At 49.9% G+C, this 13,494-nt stretch overlaps 1 protein-coding gene across 3 annotated transcripts in view; it reads left to right on the forward strand.

The window, feature by feature from the left end:
• UPF1 (UPF1 RNA helicase and ATPase) overlaps positions 1 to 13,494 on the forward strand; it is a 37,315-nt gene that overhangs the window by 7,522 nt on the left and 16,299 nt on the right. For 2 of the 3 annotated variants that reach the window (XM_027583922.1, XM_027583923.1), the window contains exons 2-6: positions 6,768 to 6,910; positions 8,548 to 8,637; positions 10,890 to 11,057; positions 11,422 to 11,602; positions 13,292 to 13,453. In XM_027583922.1, the coding sequence (XP_027439723.1) occupies positions 6,768 to 6,910; positions 8,548 to 8,637; positions 10,890 to 11,057; positions 11,422 to 11,602; positions 13,292 to 13,453 (744 nt within the window). The remainder of the gene's footprint in view (positions 1 to 6,767; positions 6,911 to 8,547; positions 8,638 to 10,889; positions 11,058 to 11,421; positions 11,603 to 13,291; positions 13,454 to 13,494) is intronic. The other variant, XM_027583924.1, reaches the window with a different exon arrangement.

Genomic DNA, 13,494 nt, shown 5'->3' on the forward strand with positions numbered 1-13,494 from the left:
CCTCCCTCTTCCTTTCATGCCCCTGAGCTGGGGTTTAGTCTAGGTCATTGTCCTGTGATGTATCCTGGTTTTTGGATTGAGCCTCCCGTCACATTCCAGCTTTTATGTTTTTGGAGAGAAAAGCCGTCACACCCTGGCTTCTCTCTGCAGGTGTGGAGTGGGCTCCTTTGAGAGTGGTGATCCCAGGACTGGGCAGGCAGGGACAGCCCAGGACGAGCTGGGGATGCTTTGGACACGTCAGGGATACTTTGAGCATTGAAATGGAATCATAGGGCTGGACTCAGCATGCTGATCAGAAAAAGGGTCCACTGTAAAGGGAGAGGCCGGTGAAGATCCTTTTCTTTCTTTCTTTCTTTTTTTTTTTTCCTTAAAGATTTGTTTATTTGTTGGACTGAACATAAGCAGGGAGAGGGGCAAAGGGAGAGAGAGAGAAGCAGGCTGCCAGCTCAGCAGGGAGCCTGACGTGGGGCTTGAGCCCAGGACCCTAGGATCATAACCTGAGCTGAAGGCAGATGCTTAACTGACTGAGCCACCCAGGTATCCCTGAAGATCCTTTTCATCCAGAACCTGGGGACCGCTCTCTTGAGTGGGACCATGTGACATCATCTTTGTAGGTCAGAAATGGTTGAATCTCAGCCATTACATGTGGTTAAAACTAATGAATTGAAGAAGGCTAAAGAGACATCACAAGTAACGTGTTATGTAGGTCTTGAATGTAAAAAACTATAAGACATTATTAGGATGTTGAGGGATTGTGACTGTGCTTATTAGATAGCAGTATTCTGTCAATTTCATCAGTATTTTTCCTGAGCGGGAGGCTTGTGATTATGTGGAGAAAGTGCTTGTCTTGGGGCCCATGGCTCTGAAATGGATCGGGAAAATAAACGTGTGTGTGCGCAAAGGGGGAGAGCAAGCATGGCAAAATGTGAGGGGCAGGTGGATACAGGTGACAGATGTGTGAGTTGTTCACCCTCTGTAGTTTTGAAACTTTCTCAGCTTAGGGGGAGGCCAGAACTTCTGTTAGCCTTTTCCTGAGGTGAGGCTCAGAGGCTCTGCCACTCCCCTCTGCCGCGGGCCACACTGAGGGAAAGGTGATTTCCCACTCTTTTTATTTAAACCTTGGGATAAAAGAATACTTAATGAGTTATTTTACATTCCAGTCTTTATGTTTTTGGATGTGAAGATCTAGCCTACACTATGAGGACCTCCTGGGGTGTGGGCTCATTTCTAAGTGCTGGGGTGATAGCAGGGACTCCTGCTATGGGGCCCCACAGATAGGGCCAGGGGAGGCCTCCCTGGGAGATGCCCTGTGCACTGAGACCCAAAGGACCAAGAGCCAGCTGTGCAGAAGCGAGGGGACAGTGAGTGCAAAGGCCCTGGGGCACTGGCAGACTCAGGGACTGAGGGACTGTGAAAGGTCCATTTCTTCCTGAGTGGTACAGTGCTTATGAGGTTTGGAGTAAAAATCTGTGGTCTGAAAGTTCTTACCAGCACATTTAGGAGTAATTTTTGAATTTACATGCTTTTCCTCTGTGGGTCTGAAATGACCTTTCTTCCTGCTACTCTGATGTGCACAGTCTGAGTTCTGTAGTCAGTTGTATGAAACTCTCCCTGGGCAGAGAATGTCTGCAGGCCTTGATCAGCTCAGCAGCTCATAGATGTATTTCAAATAGTACTCAGAGCAGAGGTGAAGAGGGAATCATTTCCCCAGTGATGTGCCTGGGGGTGGGCTCTATATTCCCGGGTGGGGGGGGGGTGTCCTGCCCCTCAGCCTAGCAGGCGCCAGGGGTCCTGGCTGGAAGTGAGAGGTTGATAACCTCAGAGGACCTCAATCCTGTACTGGCCAAGGACAAGGACCCTTCAGTCCTCCCGTCATGTCACCTGGCACGGTTTGCGGACCTTCTCTGTGCCGGGCACTCTCTAGAGCTTTGTTTTTAACTAATTTAATTATGGTTTCTAAGGTCAAATGTATTTTTGAAGTTAATGTTTATCTTAAAACTTTCCAGAGAGTAGAGGGAGAAACTAACAACCCAGCTATAGAAGTCAGTTTGTGTTGTGGCCAGATCATAGCTGGGCAGGAGTGGGGCTGAGTGGGAGCTGGGAGTTGGGGTGGGGGTGTAGGGAGGGTGCATGTACACATTTCCCAACCAGGAGGCTAGGGGGCTACTGGGCCTTGGGAAATCTGGACTCTTCTCTCCAGCCTCCCCAGCTTTAGGTGGGAGGTGCGGAGAGTCGACCTGATCTTGTATCTGTATCATACTGTCTCCCAAGAGTTCTGAGAGCAGACCTAAATTTCCTGCCCCTTATTAACCTGAAGGAGTAAGTGTGGTGCAGGGAGGGTCCCCACATGGCTGGTCAGGATGTGTCCTCTGCTGGTTCAAGCTTCCCCCTGGTGATGGGAGGTAAACTGTGGGATCTGAGGCCCAGATGAGGCAGGAATGGGTTGAAAGAGGGCAGCTGGGTGTTGTGTACTTTTCTATATTACTCTATGTACTAATTTTGATATTTCAGGAAAGTAAAATCACCAAGGGCATTTATTTATACGTAAAAGCTTATGCAACCTGATAAAAAAATTATACGAGTTGTTCTAGGCGAGAAATCTGTAAACATTTTCTTAAAGGACTAAATAGTAAATATTCTAGACTTTGTGGGACAAGAAGGAAAATTGAGAATCCAACCATTCAAAAATGTAAGTACCGTTCTGAGCTTGGGGGGTGGGGGCCCGCGAGCTGATTCCTACTGGACTACCTTCTTAGCCCTCTGGTGATCCTGGGTTTTAAGGTGTTTTTTCTGCTTAGATTAGGTTGGAAAAGTAGCACATTTCTCTCTGGAAAGATGAAAGCTGATCAAAGTTAAGTCATAAAAGGTGTCAATACCCATTTATCTAAGCTCAGGGTACCAGATCTGTGGAAAGAATAGTTTCAGATCAAGTAAAAAGAAGTTGGAGTTTCATATTATTCTTAAAAACTTTGTTACCTCAGATACTTGAGAAACCAGTTTATTGAGTTTAAGGGGTCACAGATGTCAATTTCTAATCGCTGCCTTCTGTAGTGTGATATGTATACTTCCTTTGCTGCCGTAAGGTGAAATCCAGGTGCCCTAACTTGGCTACACACTTTCAGGAAACCATCGTGTGTGTGCCTGGGCACAGTCACACCAGGAGTGGTGTCAGGAGAAGCGTTGTAAAACAGAGAGGGGACTTTTTTTTTTTTTTAAGATTTATTTATTTATCTGACAGAGAGAGACACAGCGAGAGCAGGAACACAAGCAGGGGGAGCACAGGAGAGGGAGAAGCAGGCTCCCTGCTCAGCAGGGAGCCCGATGTGGGGCTCAATACCAGGACCCTGGGATCATGACCTGAGCCGAAGGCAGATGCTTAACGACTGAGCCACCCAGGCGCCCCCAGAGAGGTGACTTTTTTAAAGTGATAGTCAACTATCAGAATTTCAGAGCACAACTCAAAAAATCTAACAGTCGATTAAAAATGGGCAAAGGACTTCAATAGACATTTTTCCAAAGAAGATAAACAAGGGGCCAACAAACACATGAAGAGATGCTCGGTTTCATTAGCTATCAGAGAAATGCAGGTCAGAACCACAATGAGGTATCAGGTCGCATTCATTAGAATGGCTATTTAAAAACATACAAAAATGATTATGAGTATCTATGAGACTGTGGAGAAGTTGGAATCCTTGTACACTGTGGGTGGGGATGGAGAATGGTGTAGCCTCTGTGGAAAATCCTATGGCAGTTTCTTAAAAAAGTTAAACATAGAATTACCATAAGATGTAGCAAAGCCCACTTCTGGGCATATCCCCAAAAGAATGGAAAGTGGGGACTTGGTATTTGTATACCATGTTCACAGAAGCCAAAAGGTGGAAGAAACCCAGGTGCCCACTGAAGAATAAATGGCTAAACAAAATGTGTATCTATACAGTGAAATGTTATTCAGCCTTAAAAAAGGAGTTTTTGTTTTGTTTTGTTTTGAGACAGCGTGTATGTGCGGCGGCCGGGGGGTAGATGGAAAGGGAGAGAGAGGGAATCTCAGGCAGGCTGCACCCCCAGCTCGGAGCCCAATGTGGGGCTTGATCTCACAACCCTGAGATCATGACCTGAGCTGAAGTTGAGAGTCAGATGCTTAACTGACAGAGCCACCCAGGTGCCCCCAGCCTTCAAAAAGGAAATTCTGGCCCACCTGGGTGGCTCAGTCGTTAAGCATCTGCCTTCGGCTCAGGGCTCAGGTCATGATCCCGGGGTCCTGGGATTGAGCCCCGCATCGGGCTCCCTGCTCCGCGGGAAGCCTGCTTCTCCCTCCCCCACTCCCCCTGCTTGTGTTCCTGCTCTCGCTCGCTCTCTCTGTCAAATAAATAAAATCTTAAAGAAAAAAAAATTCTGACACCCACTACAGCATGGATGAACCTTGAGGACATTATGCTATGTGAAATAAGCCAGTCACAAAAAGACAAATACTATGAGACTATTTTTATGGTGTCTCTAGGGTAGTTGGATTCACAAGAGACAGAAAGTAGAACGGTGGGTGACAGGGGCTAGGGGAGGGGAATGAGGAGTTGGTGTTTAATGGGGACAGAGTTTCAGTTTGGGAATATGAAAAAGTGCTAGAGATGGGTGGTGGTGATTGTTGCAAAATAACATGAATGTGCTTAATGCCACTGAGCTGTACACTTAAAAATGGTTACAATGGTACATTTTATATTGTGTGTATTTTACCACAGTTTTAAAAAGAGATCAGGGATTCATAAAGAAGTGCTTGTAATTATGTTATAGCACCATCTTCTTTGCATTAAAATCCAAAAGTTGATTTTGATTTTTCTTGGGGGGGAACTTCCCCCCTCCCCCCCAAACAAAGCGCAGTTTTCTTGCATTTAAGTTGGTTGTTGCCTACATGAAAAAAGTATGTTAAAGTAGTGGCAGAAGCTGTGAAATGGTGTTCTGGTCTGGGCTGACCCCCTACTTTACAACCCAAATTCACCACTGCAATTTCCAGAATGTCCCCTAGGGGGCAATGCACCCACAATTCCTGCCTCCCCCCCCAAGTGAACTGCTGTCTTTTTTTTTTTTTAAGATTTTATTTATTTATTTGACGGGGAGAGAGCGAGAGAGCACAAGCAGGGGGAACAGTAGAGGGAGAGGGGGAAGCAGGCTCCCCGCCAAGCAGGGAGCCCGATGCGGGGCTCGATCCCAGGACCCTGAGATCATGACCATCTGAGCCACCCAGGCGACCCCCCTTTTTTTTTCTTTAAGATTTTATTTACTTAGGACGCCTGGGTGGCTCGGTCGTTAAGCGTCTGCCTTTGGCTCAGGTCATGATCCCAGGGTCCTGGGATCGAGTCCCACATCGGGCTCCCTGCTCTGTGGGAAGTCTGTTTCTCCCTCTCCCACTCCCCCTGCTTGTGTTCCTGCTCTTGCTGTGTTTCTCTCTGTCAAATAAATAAAATCTTTAAAAAAAAAAGATTTTATTTATTTATTAGAGCGCAGTTCGTTTGCAGGGGAGGGGCAGAGGGGGAGGGAGAGGAAGAGGAAAAGAATCCCAAGCTGAGTAGGCAGGGGGTGGGGGGTAAAGCTCAATCCCACAACCTTGAGATCATGACCTGAGCTGAAACCAAGAATCCGAGGCTCAACCCACTGAGACACGCAGGAGTCCCTGAACTGCTGTCTTTAGAATCTTACAGGTGATTTGGCTGGAGCAGTGGAGAGGGAAGGGTCCTGTGGGCACTGCTGGCTTGAGCTGCACTGGCCTGAGCTGGCCCCACATGGCATGGCTCTAGGTGGCAGGGGCTCTTTGGGGGGGGGGGGTCAGTGTCTGATGCTCCCTCACAGTTCAGAGAAACCTGGTGCCTGCCCTGGGGCTCCTGTCATTCCTCCCTGCCCTCATCACCACTCCAGGCCCTTGCTGCCTGACCGAGCCTCACGTGGGAGATGTGTCGTCTGCACAGGAGGAGGGAGATGACAAGGACTGTTGAGTGCCGCCCGAGGCTCCTGGGGACGGCTTTAGGAATGCCTGTTACTCTCTGGCGAGCTGAATCCGTGTGCCTCTGAATGGACATGTGAGCTCAGAAGTGCCTGTGAAATTCATGGCTGTTGTTAAAGTTGCCTGTTTGTATATTTTTGCTGTTGTAACATGTAAAAGGTAATACATGTAGTAAGGTTATAGCCTGAGTTCAGAAGGTTATCCTAAACATTGAACTTCTAATTCAGAATGAAGAAGGGCTGCCTTCTAGAGAGGGAAACTGGCAGTGAAGGAAGTATGTTGACTAACGAGGGAACTGCTCGCTCACATTTCCAGTGGACACAGCCTTTACTTTTGGCTTAGGCTTTGGCAGGAACCTTCACTCTGGTGGGATTCCAGGCCCTCTGGCCCGACATTGTGCAGCTGTCCCCAGAGGGGATTGCAACTGCTTTGTAAAAAGTCATCTTGCTCCTTGTGGCCCCCCGTCCTGGGAACGAAGTGTCTTCTTCAGCATCCTGGTTTGGTCATGGCTCCATGACCAGGTGGGGTTGGACCTGGATATGCAGGAGGCAGGGTGGATGACCTACACCACCAGCGCCCTCTTTTTGGCCAGGTAGGTTTAAGAGGGAGGTGGAGAGTGTGAAAAGTCCAATCAGAAGAAGCTGAACTCTCGAAGTAGAGAGCAGGCCAGCGCTTCATGGGAAGGTTGCCGTGGCTGCTTGTTTGGGGAGAACCGATGTGCCTCATCTAAGGCCCGAGAGCTGCAGCCTTGCATGGTAATGGTGCTATTCTGCTGTAGGTTGGTGGACCAGAGGGCATTCTGCAGAATGGGGCCGTGGATGACAGCGTGGCCAAGACCAGCCAGTTGTTGGCTGAGTTGAACTTTGAAGAAGATGAAGAAGATACCTATTACACGAAGGATCTCCCTGTGCATGCCTGCAGGTAAGTGCTGATGGCGGAGGTGCAGACTCACCTCCCAGAGCTCTTGCATTCTTGAGTGGGTTTGCTGGCTTTAGAAGCCCATCTAAGATGATGGACTGTGACGTGGTGTTACAAAATTAGGTTCTCCAGGCCAGTGTATACGTGGTCCTTGTTACTGGGCAGGAGGGTGGGATCAGCCCCCTCTGATACCCCTGATTCACCCAGAGGGTAGGGGAGAGCCTCCCCTTCTCTGCCTTCTCTCAGGTTCTGGTGGTTCCCGGTACCTGTCCCACTCACTCATTCGAAACGAACTCACATTTGGTGAGGACTTGGGTTCAGAGGGTAAACAGCAGCTAAGATTTCTTTTACAAAGAGATGATTGTAGGATACTTTAAAATATTTGCTTCTCTGATATGTTCAAAATTCCCGAAAAATTGGAATTGAATAGTCAGTGGATAGAACTGCTTTTGACCAAATTTGGAATTCTCATCTAGAGCAGGACCCATCCTTTGTATTTGGACCCTTAAGATTGGACTTCTTACTTTTCTGTTACACGTACACAAGGAAATTGAAACCAAAAGAGATGACTTGATCTTGTTCAGGGCACCTGGCCAGTCAGGGCCACTTTGGGCCTGGGCCATGACACTCTCTTGCCGGCCTCCCAGGCACACTGCCCCTCTGAAGTCTGTGCCCGCCACAGGACAGAGTGCTGCTCCTTTTCCTGCTCTGTGGGGAGACCCTTTTAAAAAAAACAAAAAACAAAAAATTTTATTTTGGCTTTCTGTTTTTAACTTTTATTTTGGCTTTTTTCTCACTTGTTTAAAATTTTTTTACATATGTGTTAGTGATGTGTTAGTGTTTCTGTTACCTACACATTTGCCGGTGAAGTGGTTCTAGTAAAGCTGCAGGTGCTTAATGTTTGCACACCCCCTCACCTGCCCAGCTGTCCCCATGGTGTGGGGTTATTGGGGGAAGGTTCTTGTCTGAAGCACATTCTAGTTTGAGACTGAGGCTTGGCTTCATACACATTCAGAACTCTGTGGTGAGCCGGGTTTTGTTTTTGATGTGTTGATTTTCAGAAGAATGAGGCTGGGGGCTCTCTTGAGGTGCTCCTTGCAAGCTTGAGCTCTGTACCCGCACCCAGAGACCCTCTGCTGCTGGGTCCGAGCTCCCGAGCGTTCCTGGGAGCATGGCGCCCTCTGCCGGAGAGTGGAGCGCCTTGTGAACGCGCCGTGGTCACAGCTTGACTCTGTGTGCCCAGAGCCAGGGATGCTGATTTCCTTGCTGATAAGTCACGGTTTCTGAAACTTAAGGCCAAAGTGGGGTGGCTAGGGGTTGCTTTGGGGCATCAGACCTCTGTTGTTGGGTTCCCCTGGTACCTTCCACAGCTCTCATCCCCCACCTGGCAGGGGCTTTGCTGTTGCCTGGGGCCTCTCTCGGGAACCCCCACAGCACCCTGTACCCTTTCCCTGCATTTGCAGGGTCAGGAAGCCTCTGCAGTTTAACTGATGGGATTTTGCTAGTGGGATCATTGGGTTTGAGTATGTGTTTAATGAAAAATTTAAAAATGTTGTAAGAGGAAAGAATTTTACATCCTGCCAAATTAAAACCAGAGAGAGACCTTCCAGCTTTAACTGTTGATGTTTTGACTTTTTTAGTTACTGCGGAATACACGATCCTGCTTGCGTGGTTTACTGTAACACCAGCAAGAAGTGGTTCTGTAACGGGCGTGGGAACACTTCCGGCAGGTAGATAACCAGACCGTGCGTGTGTCTTTAATCAGTGCTGTGCTCAGATTTGTGTGTAAATTATGGAAATGTTGAAGCAAAAGCACAATGTAAAATCACGCTAACAAACCTGGTTTTTTCCCTCCTCTGTGACTGGTTTAACTTGAAACAGATGGTGGTGTGTGAATGCCTTAATGTATTTACCCTTGATTTATTCTCTGTGGTTCTTTTTATTATGCAAGTAGGGTTGGCTTAATTCTCGTTCCCAGTTTTTATTTATATTTTTCTGCAAGATGAGCTCCTGGCATGCCCGTTCATCTTCATTACTGGGTGCCTGAGGAGGATGTTCCCAAGACAGTAATGGGCATCCATGGGAGCCGCTTCCTGAGAAGGCTCCCTCTGGCCTTAGCTCATCGGAGCAGTCCTGAGGCTAATACGGGCCAGATCCTGAATCATCGGATTAAATTAAGTTCACTTGACCGTCGTCTCTGGGCTTCCCTTCCTGCTGTTGATCAGCAGCAGCTGTGACTGGGTCTCTTGTTTTGTGTTTTGTGTTTGGGGTGAGACCAGTTTTGTGCTGGTGCTTGGATTCCAGGGGAGGATCCAGTCCTGGTGGCTCTTCCAGAGCTGCCGTGGTATGTGACAGCTCATGACACTGTCGTGGAGAAGCAGAGCAGGGTCTTGTGGGACAGGGCTCCAGGCCGCCAGCGAGAAAGCAGCATCTTCCTGGGGCTCATGTTTTGGAGACATACAGTGACAAAACCCCATAGGCAGGTTTATTTGCACAGAGCCCCCACCCTTCCGGTGTCTTCCACAGCTGCAGGCCAGGCCTCACCATCTCGTGCTGCCTGAGGATACAGTGGTCAGATCTCGTGTCATCTTAAAAGTTAGCAGTGCGAACTGTGGGATTCTGGGTGAGGCAAGAAAGTGGGCTGATGTTTAATTCTAAAGATTTGAAAGGGAAAGCATCTTCAGGGTAACCAGATTCATGTCCCATTTTCAGAATGTTCTGTGTAATTTCAGCATTGCTATGTTTGCATTAGTTCCTCTCCTGCAGGAAAAGCAATTAAATAAAACTTCTTAGCTGGCAACCCCAGCTTCCGGTCAGCAGAGCCAAGATCAGGGAAGTGAGTGAAAGGCTTCTAAGAGAAAACAGACTCCCATCAGCCAGCACCGAGTGTTTGTATGAGGCCAGATGGTAAAAATGATGGGGCAGCCACTTGCCTTCAGGGAGCTTCCAGTATAATGGGGTGAGGTGGGTGTAGGAAAGACAAGAGGAAGTCAGAGTCTGGTAAAATGCCCAGTTGTGACAGCTTCAGAAGAGTGGGTGCTTTGTGGGTGCAGAGAGTGGTGACAGCTGGTTAGATAATCTGACTGGCCTCATGGGTTAGAATGGGCCAGAGAGGGTTAGAATGTGGCGTCTGAGCCGAAGCTTGCAACAGAAGGGGTTTCCCCGAGGTCAGGGAGGGCGGCAGCCAGGCAGGCTGGATGCCTGGCAGGCGTGCTCGGAGTCTGACAGAGCCGCAGTAAGGCTGCAGGTAGCTGGGAGATCCTGAGGCAGAGCCAGGCACCACCTGTGGACCCCACGCAAGGCTGGCTTGTCTTGGGGCAGCGTTTGCAAGCCCTGGGTGTAAGTGAGCTGTGTCCTGGAAATGGGAGGGATAGCAGAGTCCTGGCCACGCGGCAGTAAGGAAAGAGCGGAGACAGTGGGGTTTCAGACTGTTCAGAACCGGCCCTCCGCTTCCTGAAAGTAGCCCTGAGCCCCGCTGCTCAATATTTTTTACTGTCCTCAGGTTTCTAATACGGTTGGTTATCAAGTTTCCTGGCCTACAGCAGATTAGGAGGGGCTGTTGCTCCTGGAAACAGGCACAGGGGCCCGGAGAGGTGACTTCGAAAGCAGGGGCAGCAGCCGAGGAGCCTCAGCAAGTGGAGAGGAGCCGTGGAAGGGGCAGGCCGTCTGCCTCGCCATAGGTTCATTCAGGCCCTGTCCGTAGGATTTCAGAAAGCAGGAACTAAAAGAAAGAAGCAAGAACTATGTGAAACGTGTTAGGAACGTTTTCCTTAAAGGCTGTTCAAGTCAGATTGATTTTTGCGCTCAGTGGGGAGCCAGTTCAGGGGCGGGCTGGTCCCCCGGGACGCCAGATGGATGAGGTGTGACCGCCCCTGCTAATGGACTGTGAACGGTACCGGAACTTTTAACGGGGGGCTCGAAAATTGGAAGTGGTGAAAAGCCAAACTTTGGGTGTTAACTATTTATCATTTCCTGGTTTCAGCCACATTGTAAATCACCTCGTGAGGGCAAAATGCAAAGAGGTGACTCTGCACAAGGATGGGCCCCTGGGGGAGACAGTTCTGGAGTGTTACAACTGTGGCTGCCGAAATGTCTTCCTCCTCGGCTTCATCCCTGCCAAGGCCGACTCAGTAGTGGTGCTGCTGTGCAGGTGAGGGCGGACGCCCCCCATTCAGCGGGGGCGGCGCATTTAGCCCCAGCGGACCGGTTCTGCCGATTAGAGAGGTGTGAGGATATTTGGGGGCTGGGGCTAGTTAGAGAACTGGGAATGCTGAGTAACTCTTTTGGGGTGTGTTCTGGTTAAATCATAAAAAGAATTCTGTAAAAACAGTGTTAGGAGTTTTAAGAGTTCAGAGCTCAAGTGCATGGGGAGAGGCAATGTATTACTAACAATTTAAAGGTAATATGATCACATAGTAAAATGTAGGGAACGTCACTTGGGGATGAAAGGAAAGCCTTGTGGGCGGAGGTCATCATCCTCACCTGGGCTCTCCCTGCCCTTGGTGTTTCTGTAGGCAGCCCTGCGCCAGTCAGAGCAGCCTCAAGGACATCAACTGGGACAGCTCCCAGTGGCAGCCCCTGATCCAGGACCGTTGCTTCCTCTCTTGGCTGGTCAAGATCCCTTCTGAGCAGGAGCAGCTTCGGGCCCGGCAGATCACCGCCCAGCAGATCAACAAGCTGGAGGAGCTCTGGAAGGTGAGGGCCTGCTGAGAATGCAAATCTGTCTCAGCACGGTTCTTGTCCAGGGAGAGCTGCTGGGAGTGTCTTCACAACAGGAGGTTCTGGAAGGAACTCGAGGGAGAGTCTCTACCTGGAATGGCCCTTTGGTGGAATCCCACAGGCACCTCCTGCCAGGCCTCTAGGAAAGGACAGCTCCAGTTGTTGGAATTTTTCTTCTGTTGCAGAGGGAGAGGACGAGGGCAAGGGCGAGGGTGGGTGGTGGGAAGGAGGGAGGTCAGAACTGGCCATAGGCGGCTGAGGGTGCACATGGCAGGAGGGGCCGGGCCTGGGGAGACAGGACTGTGAGGGTGCCGCTGTAAGACCTCGTTGGGCTTGTGACGTGTCTAGGCCAGGGGTGAATGTCCAGGGGAAAAGGGGTCCAGGTCACAAAGGTCAGAGAAGCAGGGCCTTTGGCAGCTGGATGAGTGAAGGGGAGGGCCTTCCAGGTTGGGTGGTGCGGTGCCTGCCCTGCCTGACAGACCCAGTTCTCCAGGAAGCCCTTCTCTGGTTCTGGCCGTTCAGCTTTTATGATAAAGTTTTGGTAATCGGGCTATAAATTTTATTTTTTTAAAGATTTTATTTATTCATGAGAGACAGAGAGAGAGAGAGAGAGGCGGAGAAGTAGGCTCCCAAGGAGCAGGGAGCCCGATGCGGGACTCGATCCCAGGACCCTGGGATCATGACCTGAGCCGAAGGCAGACGCTTAACCATCTGAGCCACCCAGGTGCCCCGGGCTATGAATTTTAATTAGGTGCCCATATCATCCAAAATCTGAAATGTGAGTTTATTTTCACTTTGAGTGCAAGTCAGAATATTTCTCAAGTATCATCTAGTAAGATGCCCTTCTGCTTCGATTTTTGTTTGTTTTTTTTTAATGTTTTATTTATTTATTCATGAAAGTCAGAGAGAGAGAGAGAGAGGCAGAGGCAGAGGGAGAAGCAGGCTCCCCGCCTAGTAGGGAGCCCGATGCGGGACTCGATCCCAGGACCCTGGGATCATGACCTGAGCCGAAGGCAGATGCTTAACCATCTGAGCCACCCAGGCGCCCTCTGCTTCGATTTTTGGGTGGCCGGAGCTCTTTCACCTTTCCTGTTTATAGCCACACAGCCCAGATACCGTTCTGTCCCTGCCAGGGAGGAGTATGTCGCCCCTGTCGGTGCAGCACAGGGTCAGGAGGAAATTGGGGGGCTGGTGGGGGGAAGAAGGGCCTCCCCTTCTGTTTACACAAGCAGAGAACTAGTGGTCTTCCTGGCAGCCCGAAAGAGGTATTCTCTCTTTCAGTTTTCAGGGGCTAGGCATCGGTTGGGGAATGTAGCCATTTGATGGTATAGGCGTGTCGGGCTGTGTCCCTGAGGTGCCATCACCGGTATTCACCCTGCTGGTGTCGCCCTGGGCAGGGGAGGGTTAGGGGCGACGACTGAAGGGTGCGCAAAGATCCAGGCCAGTGTCCACCTCCCTGTGCCACATACACTTGCCCACACGAGAACTCTCCTCATGGGGTGGACACCACCAACCACCGGGGCCCTCTGTGTGACAGGCCGGCATTGGCTCGTTCTGAGAGGTGACAGATAGGCCTTGTTCTTCCAGTGACTAGTGATCCCGCGTGTAGTTCCTTTCGTTTGTAGGCAAAAATGGGGAAGAGCAGGCGCGGTGCTTGTCTTCTAGGAAAACCCTTCTGCCACCTTGGAGGACCTGGAGAAGCCCGGCGTGGATGAGGAGCCTCAGCACGTGCTCCTGCGGTACGAGGACGCCTACCAGTACCAGAACATATTCGGCCCTCTGGTCAAGCTGGAGGCCGACTACGATAAGAAACTGAAGGAGTCCCAGGTGATGTGGTGTGTGCAGGAGGGTTTCGGTCGTTGTAACAA

Source organism: Zalophus californianus, chromosome 1, assembly GCF_009762305.2.
Source record: "Zalophus californianus isolate mZalCal1 chromosome 1, mZalCal1.pri.v2, whole genome shotgun sequence".
Classification (NCBI taxonomy): Eukaryota; Metazoa; Chordata; class Mammalia; order Carnivora; family Otariidae; genus Zalophus; species Zalophus californianus.